The 14,737-nt window shown below is 35.3% G+C and overlaps 1 protein-coding gene across 2 annotated transcripts; it reads left to right on the forward strand.

The window, feature by feature from the left end:
* Positions 1-184: 184 nt before the first annotated feature.
* On the forward strand, positions 185-14,588 carry LOC137823954 (kinesin-like protein KIN-UB). Of its 2 annotated transcripts, none has more exons than XM_068629338.1 (19): positions 185-526; positions 2,336-2,436; positions 2,572-2,722; positions 2,889-3,074; positions 3,239-3,460; positions 3,607-3,760; positions 4,764-4,913; positions 5,119-5,207; positions 6,971-7,174; positions 7,962-8,078; positions 10,769-10,903; positions 10,991-11,119; positions 11,477-11,603; positions 11,675-11,767; positions 12,269-12,394; positions 12,539-12,664; positions 13,427-13,570; positions 13,847-13,975; positions 14,068-14,588. In XM_068629338.1, exons 3-19 carry the CDS (start codon positions 2,618-2,620, stop codon positions 14,226-14,228), a joined length of 2,397 nt encoding a protein of 798 aa, XP_068485439.1. In that variant the 5' UTR covers positions 185-526; positions 2,336-2,436; positions 2,572-2,617; the 3' UTR covers positions 14,229-14,588. The 2 variants fall into 2 exon arrangements, with proteins under 2 accessions (XP_068485439.1, XP_068485438.1); XM_068629337.1 differs by having other exon boundaries at positions 2,572-2,694.
* Positions 14,589-14,737: the final 149 nt, after the last annotated feature.

A 14,737-nucleotide genomic window follows, 5' to 3' on the forward strand; every position in this document is an offset into this window, starting at 1 on the left:
CTAAATTTTGTCCTATATTAATAAAAGCTTTCAAATAAATACAAAAGCTATAATTTTATTTTAATTTATTTGAAGTGAGTTAAAGGATGATCGCATAAAATAGAATAATAAAATATAATAATAATAATTATTATTATTGAAGTTGGATTTTGAAATAAAATGGAAGAGGGAAGGGAGACAAGACACGGACGCACGCAACAGTAGGACTCTCTCTTTCTCTTTCCCTATCAAGGCACGATCCATGTCAGGGTGGGCCCCACAAAGAAGGACCTACCCCACACATGGGCCCCACCACGACTTCTTCATTCACTTCTTCTCTTCTCTTCCTTACTTCCCTTCTTTCAGTTTCCGAAACCGTTACCTCATTCACTCACCACCGTCTTCGCGATGGCGTCGAACCGAAACGGCGTCCAAAGAGGAAGCGCCAAGTTCGATCGCCCTCTCAAGCCCCGTCCCCGCCCCTCCTCCCCCTCGCCGGGATCCGCCCTTCGCCGCGCAACCTCCGCTGCCAGAAACGCCGACGCCGGTCAGTCCCTTTCCGAACCCTAGACTCTTACAAACACGAAGAGACTGTGTATTTGAATTTGTGAGTGTGGATGTGTGTGGTAGGTGGAGAGAGTGTAATGAAGCTCTAACTAACTAGTAACCACGATTAGGTCGCAATAATGAAGCTCGCTCCTTCTCTATTTGTGGATGATTATGATTGTGACTGTTCGTATGGCCTACAATTATGATTACGATTACGATACGCCTCGTTTTGTTCATATTTTTATGAACACTCATTGCTTGATGCTTCGGTGTTTATGTTCTGGTCTTCAATGTCTGGAATATCTGTTTTTTTTTTTTGGAAATTTAGACTGTTAGATGGTTTGATGAAGTAGAAGCAAGCTTTGGATGTGGTAGGACCAACCGTTTAGATGTTTTTCACTGGAGCGTGGACATTGTTTAGTTAATTATCCGCTTCGCGTGTATTTTAGATCTGAAATTTGGATATGCTGTGTGGTTAGAGCTTGGGGTGAACATGCGAGTGCAGAGTTTGTATTGGTCGTGCAAGTGTCTACTAGCTTTTGATTGGTAAGTTTTTTTTTTTTTTTTGCGTGGGAAAGGGGTTTAAAGGAGCAGTATAAAGTATTTCTTGTAGGTTTTCATTATATAATAACATGTTTGTTTGTTTTGGGTGCTTCTTCTTTCGTGTTTTAAGGTGATTGGTTATTGCATATGAGCTTGCGTGGTTGTTCTTGATCTTTACTTACACCCGTTTTCCTTGCTGTCTTGGGTGCTTTGTTGCTTTTGAGGATAATGAATCATCGTCCCATTGCTTATCTCCTTCTAATGTATTGCATTATGTTTTAGAAGGTTTTTAGTAGAGTTTCTTTCTACCCTGTTTAGCAAATGTTTCTAATGTGTTACAGTTTTTTAATTCTTATGGTGAGAAGTGACGTAGGATGTTTATAGCTGCAACCTTTGTATTAGAATGTAGAACAGGGTGGTCTAATTCAATCTTTTAGCGGGTAGGGGTGGATTGTCCCAGTAATTATTTAGAAAACATGGTTTTGAATGTCACAATCCCAATTAATTGGAAATCCTAATATCCAGACCCAGATGCCACAGGTCATATTTTCATTTCATGGAAGGCTAGTCCCAAAGTAGCTTCTTGTGGTTATGTTCAGCTTGTGTGGAACTTGCTGTTGTAGTGAAGAGAATAATCCATTCCTTAAAGCCTGATTGATATTGGGTGACAGCCTATAATTTAATAGGGTTTTCCTGTTCCATACGTATATATGATATGAGACTGACTGACTGACTGAAGCTTGGGTGTTGATCTGTCGGAAAGAAAAGAGCTGTCCTTTCGTGGTTGGGAGAGGATCAACTAGGTTTTGATACCACTTGATGTGGAGGAGAAACCTCTCTCAAAATCGAGGAAAATAAAACAATTCAGGGTAGACTCTTTACTTTAAATGGAGGTTCCTCGTTTAAAACTATTTGGGGCTCATGCATGCTCCTGTATTATTTTTCATCTGTTGCAATCTGGGAGATGAATATTGGGTTGAAGAAGATTTTTGGTATTAACAACAGTGAAAATGCTACAAAACAGCTCATTGTATGAGGAAGGTGTAGGGTTTAAGGGCCCTTTATGTCCACCAGCAATTCTTGAATTCTAGATAGGGTCTAGAAGTTTAGTTTCCTGGCGGCATTGTTATACTTGTACTTTTTATATTGAGTGAAAGCTAATGCTTGAAAACAAAATGGTTATTAAAACTTTTTCTCTCTATTTTTCTATCTGGTATGGTGGCATTGCTACATTACACTTGTCATGCTATCATTTTTTGTACAGTGCCTGGAAGAGTTCGGGTAGCTGTAAGATTGAGACCACGAAATGCTGAAGAAATGACGGCGGATGCCGATTTTGCTGACTGTGTTGAATTACAACCAGAGGTACGTTCATTCTATTTGATTTACTATTAATTGTGGATTTTAGGTTTTGCTTTGGTTTATAGATATACTTATTGGATTATTTTATGTACGAATCTTGTTTAATGTAAGCCTTTTGTGTTTTTTACTGTCCTTCAGCTTAAAAGACTGAAACTTCGTAGAAACAATTGGGATTCTGACACTTATGAGTTTGATGAGGTGCTTACTGAATTCGCATCACAGAAACGTGTCTACGAAGTTGTGGCTAAGCCAGTTGTGGAGGTCTGTTGTACTGGTGCATATCCTAATTGTTCGTGAACATCCTTTACTGGGATATCCCTATCTAGTTGTGCTTTACATTAATGATTTTATGATTTGATAACATCATTCCTTGGTTAAATAGTTAATGAATTCTATCCATTGCCATATTTCTTCAATACTCTATAGCTTAACACGTTTTGATGTCTGGTTTGTAGAGTGTTCTTGATGGTTATAATGGGACTGTGATGGCTTATGGTCAAACTGGAACTGGGAAAACTTTTACACTTGGACGGCTAGGGGAAGTTGATGCTTCTGATCGTGGTATCATGGTCCGTTCCATGGAGGATATTTTTGCTGACTTGTCACCCAATACTGATTCTGTGACAGTTTCTTATCTGCAGGTTGATGCTTACCCGTGCATTACTGCTTTTTGCATCATATTTGTTTTATCTTCTAGTGGCCATTGTGTTGTGCCTTATTTTGTTTGATCAAGAAAGTGTTCCCTATTTTGTATTATTACCATTCTAGGCTATTTTACTCATATTTGTCTGCAAAAAATGTGTAGCTTTACATGGAGACTCTCCAGGACTTGCTTAATCCAGCAAATGATAATATTCCTATAGTGGAAGATCCAAGAAATGGTGATGTATCTATGCCTGGGGCAACTCTTGTAGAAATCACAGACCAACATACTTTTCTGGAGTTGTTAAGAGTAGGGGAAGCTAATAGAATTGCTGCTAACACAAAATTGAATACAGAATCTTCTCGCAGTCATGCGATTCTGATGGTGAAATAATATTCCCTGTTTGGATTACCTTTTGTTTTCTTTATCTTTGATTCCATACGTCACAAATCAGGGAAACCAGTTAGTCACTGTTTTTTGTTTCCCAAAACTAATATCCAATCTTGACAAATTTGTTGTTTCTCACACAGGTTCATATTAAGAGGTCTGTCTTGGAAAGTGAAGATATTGTATCTAGTCAAAATGATGAGGCCTCTCATTTGACTAAACCTTCAAAACCACTTGTTCGGAAGAGCAAGTTGGTTGTGGTAGACTTGGCAGGTTCAGAACGTGTCCATAAGTCAGGTGTGTGCTGAATGTAAAAGCTGTGTATATGTGTAAAAATGAGTGCCATAAATGAATTGTTCTTGTGAAATTGTCTTAGAGTGGCTTCTCCATGAAGCATTTGTTGTGTTTGCATGCATGCAGAATACTGGAAAACGGGAGGAAAAGCCATTCAAAGGAGTAGGAAGAAAAAACTATGTGAAAGAGTCGGAAAATTGGCCCAAAAATGTCCCAGATGAGTGAGAAATAAAATGGGGGCAGGAGAGAATAATTCAAGTTAGTGGGAAAAAATGTAAACAGGCGGGAATAATGATGAAAATGGGTGAAAACAATTCAATCAAATGGACAAGCTATAAACTGGCTAAAAAGTAATTGAAAAAACAGGAAAAATGCTTGTAGTGGAAACCATTCAAATTGTTGGGAGAATGCATGAAAAAATGTTTTGTTTGATTAATTTTTCAATTATAATATGTATAATAATAAAATGACTACAATAAAGCCGTTATATAAATAATAAAATGTTTTTTTGTTGTGATTGTTTAATTTCAGACTTTAAATAATATAATATTTATAAATGATATTATGTAATATTATAATAATATAATAGTATGAGTATAGCACATGTGCTTATATTGATATAATAATTAATAAATAATGTTTTGTTTTTAATTTTTTGTTTTCACTTTTAATACTATAGTGTCTTGTTTTCATTTTTGTTTTCAAATACTTGTGTAGGTAACAGTGAATTTTTTTTTTCTTGCTTTTACTGTTTCAAATACAAATCTCTGAAAATAGGAAACAATGAAAATAAAATGGATTTTTTAATTAAAAAGGAAACAGAAAATGAAAATACAAACCTTTTCCCAAACAAAACCAGCTTCAATTTCCCTGTTTCATGTGGCCTTCGAAATTTGTATGTTCATTTGGTGATAGTCCTTGCCTGACCTCAATGATTTGGTAGCTTCTGTCATTATGTTGATATGTGCTTGACACCTTTGGATTTTTAACCCTTTTTCCCCACCAGGAAGTGAAGGGCACATGCTTGAGGAAGCTAAATCTATCAATCTTTCACTTAGTTCACTGGGAAAATGTATTAATGCTCTAGCAGAGAACAATGCTCATGTTCCATTTCGTGATTCAAAGCTTACCAGGATGCTTCGAGATTCTTTCGGTGGTAAGAGGCCATAATCTGTTTTTTTAGGTATCGTTGTATCAAGATGCTTCAGTTCTTCAACTTGATGAGATAAAAAAATTGAGTGTGATGTCATTTATGGTTTACAAACTGGTTTCTTAATATTTATGGTATTTTTGTCTTAGTCTTTGTTTCAGATGCCAATCCTCTTGGACATTATTTCTACTTGCTTTCTGATCATCTGCAGGCACAGCTAGGACTTCATTGATTGTGACTATTGGCCCATCACCACGTCATCGAGGAGAGACTTCTAGTACCATATTGTTTGGCCAAAGGGTCAGGTTCCTCCCTTAGATTTGTACTTCAATATATAGTCATTCTTATAATATGAACTAAATATCATTATAAAATTTATACTCCATAAGATCTGTTTCATTGTTCGTATTTTATATTTTTAGTATTTTGATGTTATTGTTGGAATGTATTTTGAAAAGCCATTGTTAGAGATTTCTAGCATCAAAGGTTAATAATACCACCACAATTCATTAATTTAATGCCCTTAAATTCAACTGCGTGTCCTTGTGCCATTTATTAACTACTCTTGCTGGTATCTTAATTTGCTCTTTTAGTAAAGTCAATTTTTGACCCTAGTTATCATCATCATCATCATTATAAGCAAGTAATTTATTGAGAGAGAAAGGAGGTTGAAATTCAAGAGGTTAAGATATCCTCCATAAATTCATGAACAAAAGTCAAAAACTAAGAACACAAAACTTGTGCCACTGCGCAGCATCTCTGAAGATCTACTAAAGAATACCCGCATGTCCTTTAGCGTAACACAAAGCAGCTAAGTGCACTATTCTACACCAAAAGATCTCCTAAGGTAACAATTGACCAGTGAAAATTCTAGCTTTTCTTTCTAACTAAATACACCAAACAACTGCTAATTGAGTGCAATATCAAAGCCTTTTGTCATCTCTATTGGTGTCAACCTCTAAAATTAATCCACAAGAGCTTATGGAGAGCTCCTTGGGGATGCAAAAACAAATGAAAAACATTTTCAAAACTCAATCTGCACGTAACACAAAAATAAGAGAAAAAACAGTTATAGGTTTGAAGTAAATCATTGACAATGAGTTAATTCAGTTTGAGAACACTAGTCCATACAAATGTTTTAACCTTTGAAGGAGTGATTGATTTTCTAAGGAAGGAATTATACTGCTTGATGAAGTGAGAAGCTGGATGGTAGGAGTGTCAAGTGACCTAATCCTCAGGTGTAAGTTTTAATGGATGTGGACAGAATTTAACAAGGTTAAGAGATACTGTTAATCAGATAATTCCCTATTATTCAAATTTCTGAAAAACATAAAATTCAGTAGATTCAGAAGATGAATAAAACTGTATTAAAGGAGATTGCTAATTGGAAAGAAGATAGAGTCTATGAAGCATTTCTGAAAAAGGAACATTTTCTACATTGGTGTTTTTAGAAAGTGGATTTAGGCCTTACTCGGTTGCAAGGTGATGCTTTTACTCACTTATATATTATAATTTGACAATATTTCTAGTTATTAGGGAATCTCCTATCCTCTCAAGTCAAGGACTAGATGTCTCAAGTATGGGAATAGATATTTTTTGGGTGGTCCAACAACGTCCCATCAGTGATTGACACAATGGGCCCGACAAACTTTATTAGGTTAGATTTTGTACCATCTTAGAAATTGAATTTATGCCCAACTTGATGTTGCAAAAATGACTTGCAAGGTGAGGTTTGCATCTACTTATCTCTAGTTGATGTAAGATCTCTAACAAGGTTCTACCCTAAATTTAATATGGGAACCATCTCCAAATCGAAGAAAAGGGAAGACCTAAGGGAAGCATAAGTATGTACTCAACCTTAGGAAATTTGCATTGACATACCACCCTTCAAAATGCAAATCATATTTAATTCTGATAATTCTATGATCATTGTCATCATCATTTAAAATTAATTCTTTTTGGTAATAATTGATATGATCATTTAAAATTAATTCTTTTTGGTAATAATTGATATGGTTTTCTGCTTTTGTTACAGAAAGATTAACACATTTTTGTTTCATCAGGCTATGAAAGTTGAGAATATGCTGAAAATAAAGGAGGAATTTGATTATAAAAGCTTGTCTCGAAAGCTTGAGGTACAATTGGATAAGCTTATTGCAGAAAATGAAAGGCAGAAGAAATCTTTTGAGGATGAAGTTGAGAAAATAAATTTAGAGGCACAATGTCGAATTGCCGAGGTTGAGAGGAACTTTGCAGATGCATTGGAGGTTTGTCGTATTCCCATATGAAAGATCTTGACTACAAATTACATTAATTCTTTAAGCCAAAGTGTTATAGTTTTGAACTGTTTTGTAATTGTATACATAATGCTGTATACTAATAATCCAGGGTTTAAATTGTCGTTAAATTATGTGATGGAGGATCATTATTCTTTAACTATTTCGTATTGGTTTTGGGCATTGTTCTAGCCTCATCTCTTGAACAGAACGTAAAGATAGTCCAGTAATTGAGGGGTATGCCTTAATAAAGCAGGATTAATGTCTTGTTGAGGAAGTATGGACTCTGTTAATTGTTATTTCTTAAAAATGTCTCAGATAGAGTGTTTTTAGTTAAAAAAATATCAATCTAAAATCAGAGGGTTTCTGTGCAGCTGGAATACTTTTTACAAAGATGGTGTGTTTTTGTATGTCATAGATTTTCTGGACTAAGTGTTTTAGGATGGATATGATGGGTGACTTATTTGTTCTATCCCATTTTTTAACCTTTTCATGGCGGTGTTGGAATGCCCTTCCTGCTATTAAGTTCAAGGAATGAGCTATGTCATCTTTGTTAAATTTTTATCATTTCAAATGTTCTTTTATATGCCTTTTTGTAGGTTGTCTCTGTTTCTTTACTCTGTATTCTGAACTAAGTACTAGACATCGTGCAAAACCTTTATCTCCTATTCTGTTAAAAACTTAAGTCACCGAAGATGCTAACTTTAAGGTTTTTTGGGGTAACATCTCTAATGTTTGCTCAATGTCTTATATGGAGTTGTATGATTGTACCCTGTAGAAAGAGAGACTGAAATGCCAGATGGAGTACATGGAATTGGTAAAGGAGTTGGAGCAGAAGTTGGTATTGAATCAAGAAAGACATGATTGCAATAGTTCTGTGGCTGATAATGGAGAGGTATATTCCTTTTTAAATAATATTAACACTCTGCAAATCTTGAAGGTGGATTTTTGTCCCACTATTTTTAAAAGTTAACGGTAACATTTTTTTGAGATATCAACATGTGTTACTGTTTTCACATTCAGCATTTCTGGTGAATGTTGGTTGTGTCCTAAGTTTCAGGGCCAAATCTTGATTTTTTACTTCAATAGTTTGTAGAATGAACCTAATTTTTGGGCTATGTCCAAGTATGCTATTGTTTGGTGCATTTTGTTGGAATGAACATTTGTATTTGCGGAAATATGGATATTTTTCTGAATCATACTTGATATAGTAAGAGGTATAAATAGGAAAGGGAAATAAATCTTTACACCAATCTAGCACTGAAATCAGGATAATATTTTTCCTATAAAAGCTGTAATTAAATAATGAAAAAGGAATAATACATGTTCTAATTACAAATAATTCTGATATGATAGACTCAATCAAAATCTGTGATTCTGATTGATTTGGCAATGTCCAATAGTCCCCCTCAATCTGGGTGGTAGATATCTATCATACTCAGATTGGATCGGATGCTATCATATGTGTTCCTTGGTTACAATGCTTTCTCTCTGATTGCATGATGGCATGCGCTCCACACTTGTCATTTTATGGTTTCTTCAGTAAAGTGTTGATCAATCTCCACATGCTTTGTTCTATCATGTTGTATAGGGTTCTTCACAATACTTATGCAAGCTTTGTGCTCACAATAAAGAGTTTCTCTACTGTTGTGAATTGTGTGTTTATCATATGTAAATCCTTTATTTATTATCTTTGAAAGTATAATATAGGGAAACCTAATAATGACTAATAATGGAGAATATCCCTAATTATCAGCTGTACATATTTCCCTATTACTAAGGTCAAATCACATCTTTTAAACTCTCCCTCAAGTTGGAACAAATCTGGTCAATATGTGAGCTCTTGAGGGATTTAGTAAGCACGTCTACGACTTGGTCACTAGAGTTGATCACAAAATGACAATCAATTTCTTTGTTTTTAGTTTGGTAATGGAAGATTGGGTTTGATGCAATGTGAATTGCAACTTCATTATCACATATTAGTTGAGTATCATGTGTATCTCCAAATTTGAACTAATGGAGAAGTTGCTTAAGCCATGCAATCCTGCATGCAGCTGCTTCCATAGCCTGGTATTCAGCTTCAGTACTGTATCTAACAACTGTTTTCTACTTCTTGCTTCTCCAAGAAATGAAGTTCCCACCAACGATAAGACAATATCCAGAAGTGGACTTCCTATCTGATGGTGATCATACCCTATCACCATTAGAACAGCCTGATGATGATGGCTGTTAGTGCTGCGATGTTGGCACTGATGAAGCTAGCATCAGCAGAGCAGCATAAGTGCTGTGATAGAGGCGGAAAAATGGGCTAGTTTGGCCTGTTTTGGCCCTGCCCACTGTTGGCCCACCAAAACTGAGACAGGGCAGGTTGGTTTGTCGTGGTTAGGGGCTGGTGGGCGAGCTGCCAGTTTTTTTTTTTATAAAAAAAATTGTTTTTATATATATATATATATATATTTGTTTTAAAAGCATACTTAATAATGTAAATATTTTTTAAATTTGTAATTGATTAATTAATATCAATAATTGGGTAAATTAAAAATGCCTTTACATGTTAAATTACTTCATTATAATTAATAATGGAAACTTCATTTATAAGTGTCAATGATTTAAATTACAATACTATTATTGCATATTTACATCTTTCAAATAATATAATACAAAAAAACTGATTTTTTAAACTATTTTTTTTATTTAAATGGCTGGCGGGTTGCATTGCCTCTGCCCGGCCGGGTTGGTAGGACTAGCTAGAGTGGGTTGGAAAAATCAACTTGACTCACGGGGCCTAGCTTGCTTTGCCATCCCTATGCTTCGATAGCTGTTGTGATTGTTATTCAACAGCAGCGGCATGAGGTGCCCGCGCTATCATGAGTCTCCTTGGTTTCTGATTTGCAAAAGTGGAATCCTAGGGGAGGAATAGGGTCGTACGAGTTGGGCTTATAGGTCTTGATGTTTTAGCCAACAAATGGGCTGTCAAAGCACTCATGCATCTGCATCAGCTTGCGGTATCCCCTTTACTTCCAGGAACGAGCAAGTATGCAAGTTTACTCTTGATTTTAACAAGGTTAACATCCTTTGGGGTGTATATTTTGTTCATGTCGAAGAGAGGTCTATGTTTTGTTTTATATTTTTTCTTTCATGCACCTTTATTCTTTTATATTACTGGACTCTTGCTGTTATCAGATATTTATATATATGTATGTGTATGTATGTATGTAAATATTAGAATAGCAGTCATCCTGCTATCCCGTTTTTGGGGCTGGCTGCTATCTGGAATTGACTAGTATGATCTCAACATGTCACAATAGAATCACGAAAGTAGATAAAATATAAATTCATTAATCTGTCTTTGTTTATCAAAGTTAAGCTTTTGGGATTGTTGTTTCATGACAAATGTTTATATTAAGCAATCACTTATTTCTCAGCAGTCTTTCCTTGTGGTAAGTTCAATATTGTAATTTACACATCCAGCAGTCCCAATGTTTCAACAATTGCCTGGTTGAATGATTATAGTCACTGCTCTGAGGTATTATTTTACCTTTTTATTTGTGGTTTTAATTTAGCTGTTTATGCCTTTTGGCACAGGGCCCCGCATCATCTTCAGCAGGTGAAGTTACTGAGGTCAAAATGCTGCTCGAAACTGAAAGAAGTCGGAGGAAGGCAGCTGAAGAAGAGGTAGAACATCTAAAAAATCAGCTGGGGAATCACACACAAACACAGGTGAGATTCAGTTAAATGGCAAACTTTTCTGTTTCCTCATATTCTGGGAATGGTTTTATGGTATACAAAAACTTATATGTACAATAGGCAGGAGATGTGGAGATTATAAAGCTTCGCAACATCTTGGAGGACGAGGCTAATAAAAAAAAAAGACTTGAAGAAGAAATAATAATACTGAGAAGTCAATTATTGCAATTGAACTTTGAAGCTGATCAGGTATTTGTTTTATGTTGACTGAGATTTGCGCATTCAGCATATTCTTTATTAATAAACTACAGCTAGGATTTTAATTCCATGCATTGAATCATTGGCATTGCTTTGATTTAACGGAAAGTGGGCATAAAATATACAATGCTCTTCAGTTTTTATATTTGTAGAAAAATTCTTATAACAAACCCAAGCAGAGAACCAAATATAGGTCCTAAACATGATCTCATACTGAACTAATGAGGCAGTAGATGTTGTCAAATAAAGATTCTCTGATCTCTCCATAGGCTCTAGCTTCATGTTACATTATGTTCTGTTTACATAACTGAGTCTTTGGTATAGTATGATATAATGCTACGTTTATAGATGAGAAGGTGTTTGGAAAATGGAAGCTCTGGGAGCACATTTTCTGCCATGGATTCCTCCCGGCAATCCCAATTCAAGGACACTGCAAATGGTCAGAAATCATCTGTTGCTACACTCTTTGAGCAAGGTATGAGTTCTTTGAGTTATAACTGAAAGATTCCATCATATCCATGTTTATGACTCGCATTATTTTAACAGTTGGACTACAAAAGATTTTGTCGTTGTTGGAGTCAGATGATGCCAATGTACGAATTCATGCTGTCAAAGTGGTAGCCAACCTAGCAGCCGAAGGTTGAAGCTAATCTCATCTTAAGGCTCTACTATTTGATCATCTACTTTCTATGAAATTTTTTCTGACAATGCTTACAATTGTTAAAAAAAACAGTACTTGTTGAGTTAGGAGTCTGTTTAGTTTCACAAAAATATTTTCTGTTCTATTTTCACAAATAATTATAATGTATATAGAAAATGTTTTCATAAAATTATGTTGATTGTCTTGAGATTGTTGTATATATTGCAGCGTGATTTATTTTTTAAATCATGGTAGATATTGGATTGGTTGTAATATATCAGGAAAATTCTACTTTTTCTGAAAGCAAATTCTTATCGCTGCATTAGTTTTCATGAAATTTGTCTCCTTGTTTTCACTGTCCATTAGACCATTCATTTATTCCACATTTTCTCTGCATTCATACATTCCGAAGACTAAGACTGGTAGTTTTGTTATATGCTCGTGCATATTTTCTTATGTGTAGTACTTTTTTTAATAATTTATCTCAACTTGATATGCAGAGGCTAATCAAAAGAGAATTGTTGAAGCTGGGGGGCTTACTTCCTTGCTGATGCTTCTTCGAAGATATGAGGATGAAACTGTTCGCAGAGTAGCTGCTGGGGCAATTGCCAATCTTGCTATGAATGGTGAATGTTGTTACTAGGTTTTTTTACATGCTATAGGCAATGGGATTTTGCTTCACACTTTGGTACTAGCTCAGTTTATTTGTGGTTGTGCATTTAGCTAACATTAGAATTGATATTGTTTTTGCTTTCTTTTTGTTTAATCAGAAGCGAATCAAGAACTTATTATGGCTGAAGGTGGAATTACTCTGTTATCAATGACTGCATCTGATGCTGAAGATCCACAAACTCTTCGAATGGTTGCTGGGGCAATTGCTAACCTATGTGGAAATGGTATAATTGTTGTATTTTAGCAAGTCATTTATTTATGTTGATAGATGCATGAAAATATAATTTTAGCCATCAGATAAATTCAATTGGGATAGTTACTTTTAAATCACACCAGGTTGGTGGCTACTAGTAGTTTCTTTGGGCATTTGTTTGTACCATGTGCTTGTGGGTTTGGGAATTTGACATCTTATTTGGCATTTTTTTTTTCTGAAAATAAGGCCCAACATGGGTTTGAATGGAAAAATGAATTTTTGCACTTGCAATAATTATTCTCCTCAAACAATCATCATTATGTTAAAATTCATTTTCAAATGAAGATATCTAAACATAAATCACTTTAACCCACATTTAAGTGAACTCAAATTTTTGGGAGAGATGATCTAAAACTGAAATGGCAATTGCTCAGCAAAATGCCAACTAATCCTGAATAGTTTGCACTGCCCTTGGTGATATCTTCCCCTCCATACGTTAATCTTGTGCAAATGCTGATTCATAGTCTGTCTTGCATTAATCATTAAAACCTGAAACTTTTGTATAACTTATTTTGATAACAGGAGCATTATTTCTACTTTCTCGTGTTAGCTGTCTTCATATTATATAAAACCTGTTCTAGCTTAACGCCATTGAGAATGCTTTATTTAGTGTTTCTGTTACAATAAAACATGTAAAGATGGCGCTTTAGTAGATTTTGCATTTGAACTTGTTGTATTTCCATCTATATATATTTTTCTGAAGGGTTCATATTTTTGTCTCCGTGTTCTTCAGATAGAATATTGATGACTCTGAGATCCCAGGGAGGTATAAAGGCTTTACTGGGAATCGTAAGATGTGGACATCCCGATGTCCTTTCCCAAGTTGCACGAGGAATTGCCAACTTCGCAAAATGCGAGTCTCGAGCCTCTAATCAAGGTCTACCTTTTCTCCATATTTGATTTTCAACAGAGAACATAAGCTTCAAGTTATATAGAAAATGGTCAAAATAGTTCCTCACGAATGTCACCAAAAAATTCAGTCCTGCAATGATCACTTAAAGATGTATTTGGTGGTTCTAAGCAAGCATTAGTCAATTTGCTCCCACCACTTCACTTCCACAAAGCCACTAAAAATATTTATTGCTTCAAAGAGAAAATTAGCGAGATATAGAGGTATTCGGGGAACCTTACAATTATAGTTCTGCTCTTACAGGGATAAAAAGTGGGAGATCTTTTTTGATAGAAGATGGTGCACTTCCGTGGATTGTACAAAATGCTAACAATGAAGCTGCACCGATCAGGCGTCACATAGAGCTTGCACTCTGCCACTTGGCACAGCACGGTAACGAGACTTCTCATCATGGTTCAGTTTTTGTTAATACATTATTGCAAACTTGAAAATGTGATGTTATAAACATAAAATAAACATTACAGAAGTGAATGCAAAGGACCTGGTTAGTGGAGGTGCTCTCTGGGAGCTTGTCCGGATTTCACGAGATTGTTCACGAGAGGATATACGGAATCTTGCTCGTCGGACTCTCAGTTCTGTCTCAACATTCAAATCTGAATTGCGGCGACTACGTGTAGATTATTAATAATGAATCTACGCATTTATTGTTGTTCCACAGCTTGTGAGGCACTTACTTGATAATAGTTCCTTGTAGCATTTCAGGAATGCCACCTTACCTTGCTATTTTTGTGTTAAGAGAAGCAGCAGGGTTTAGCATTTACTTCTTATGTAGCAGCCATTACTCACCACAATTAATGTATGTATAATATCGTTAGAGGGGGAAATTTCAGGTTTTTTGGCAGGGCAGAGGTGGTGAAAATATGTTCTTAAACATTGGTTCGTCAAATTTTGACCACCACATATTTCATAGAGCTGCCCAATCCAATATTGTTATTTGTAATTGATTATTGATTTGTGTAAGTAATGAAAATCATCATTCTACAAATGTTTTTCCTCTCTACAAATATGATTTCTTCCATTTGATTTTAATCCCAACAATAATGTTAGTCAAAATTCGTTTTTTTTTATTAATGAAGAGTGTCATTTTAAGACTTTGTGAGGCTGTACTCTTTTGAGTGTCATTTAAAACCTTTT

The sequence above is a fragment of the Phaseolus vulgaris genome, chromosome 8 (genome assembly GCF_000499845.2).
Source record: "Phaseolus vulgaris cultivar G19833 chromosome 8, P. vulgaris v2.0, whole genome shotgun sequence".
Classification (NCBI taxonomy): Eukaryota; Viridiplantae; Streptophyta; class Magnoliopsida; order Fabales; family Fabaceae; genus Phaseolus; species Phaseolus vulgaris.

Coding starts and splice junctions, on each gene's coding strand:
- LOC137823954 (XM_068629337.1), top strand. CDS start 388: ATGGCGTCGAACCGAAACGGCGTCCAAAGAGGAAGCGCCAAGTTCGAT. Junction 11,120..11,476: donor TGAACTTTGAAGCTGATCAG/GTATTTGTTTTA, acceptor CTACGTTTATAG/ATGAGAAGGTGTTTGGAAAA. Junction 12,665..13,426: donor TGCTAACCTATGTGGAAATG/GTATAATTGTTG, acceptor CGTGTTCTTCAG/ATAGAATATTGATGACTCTG.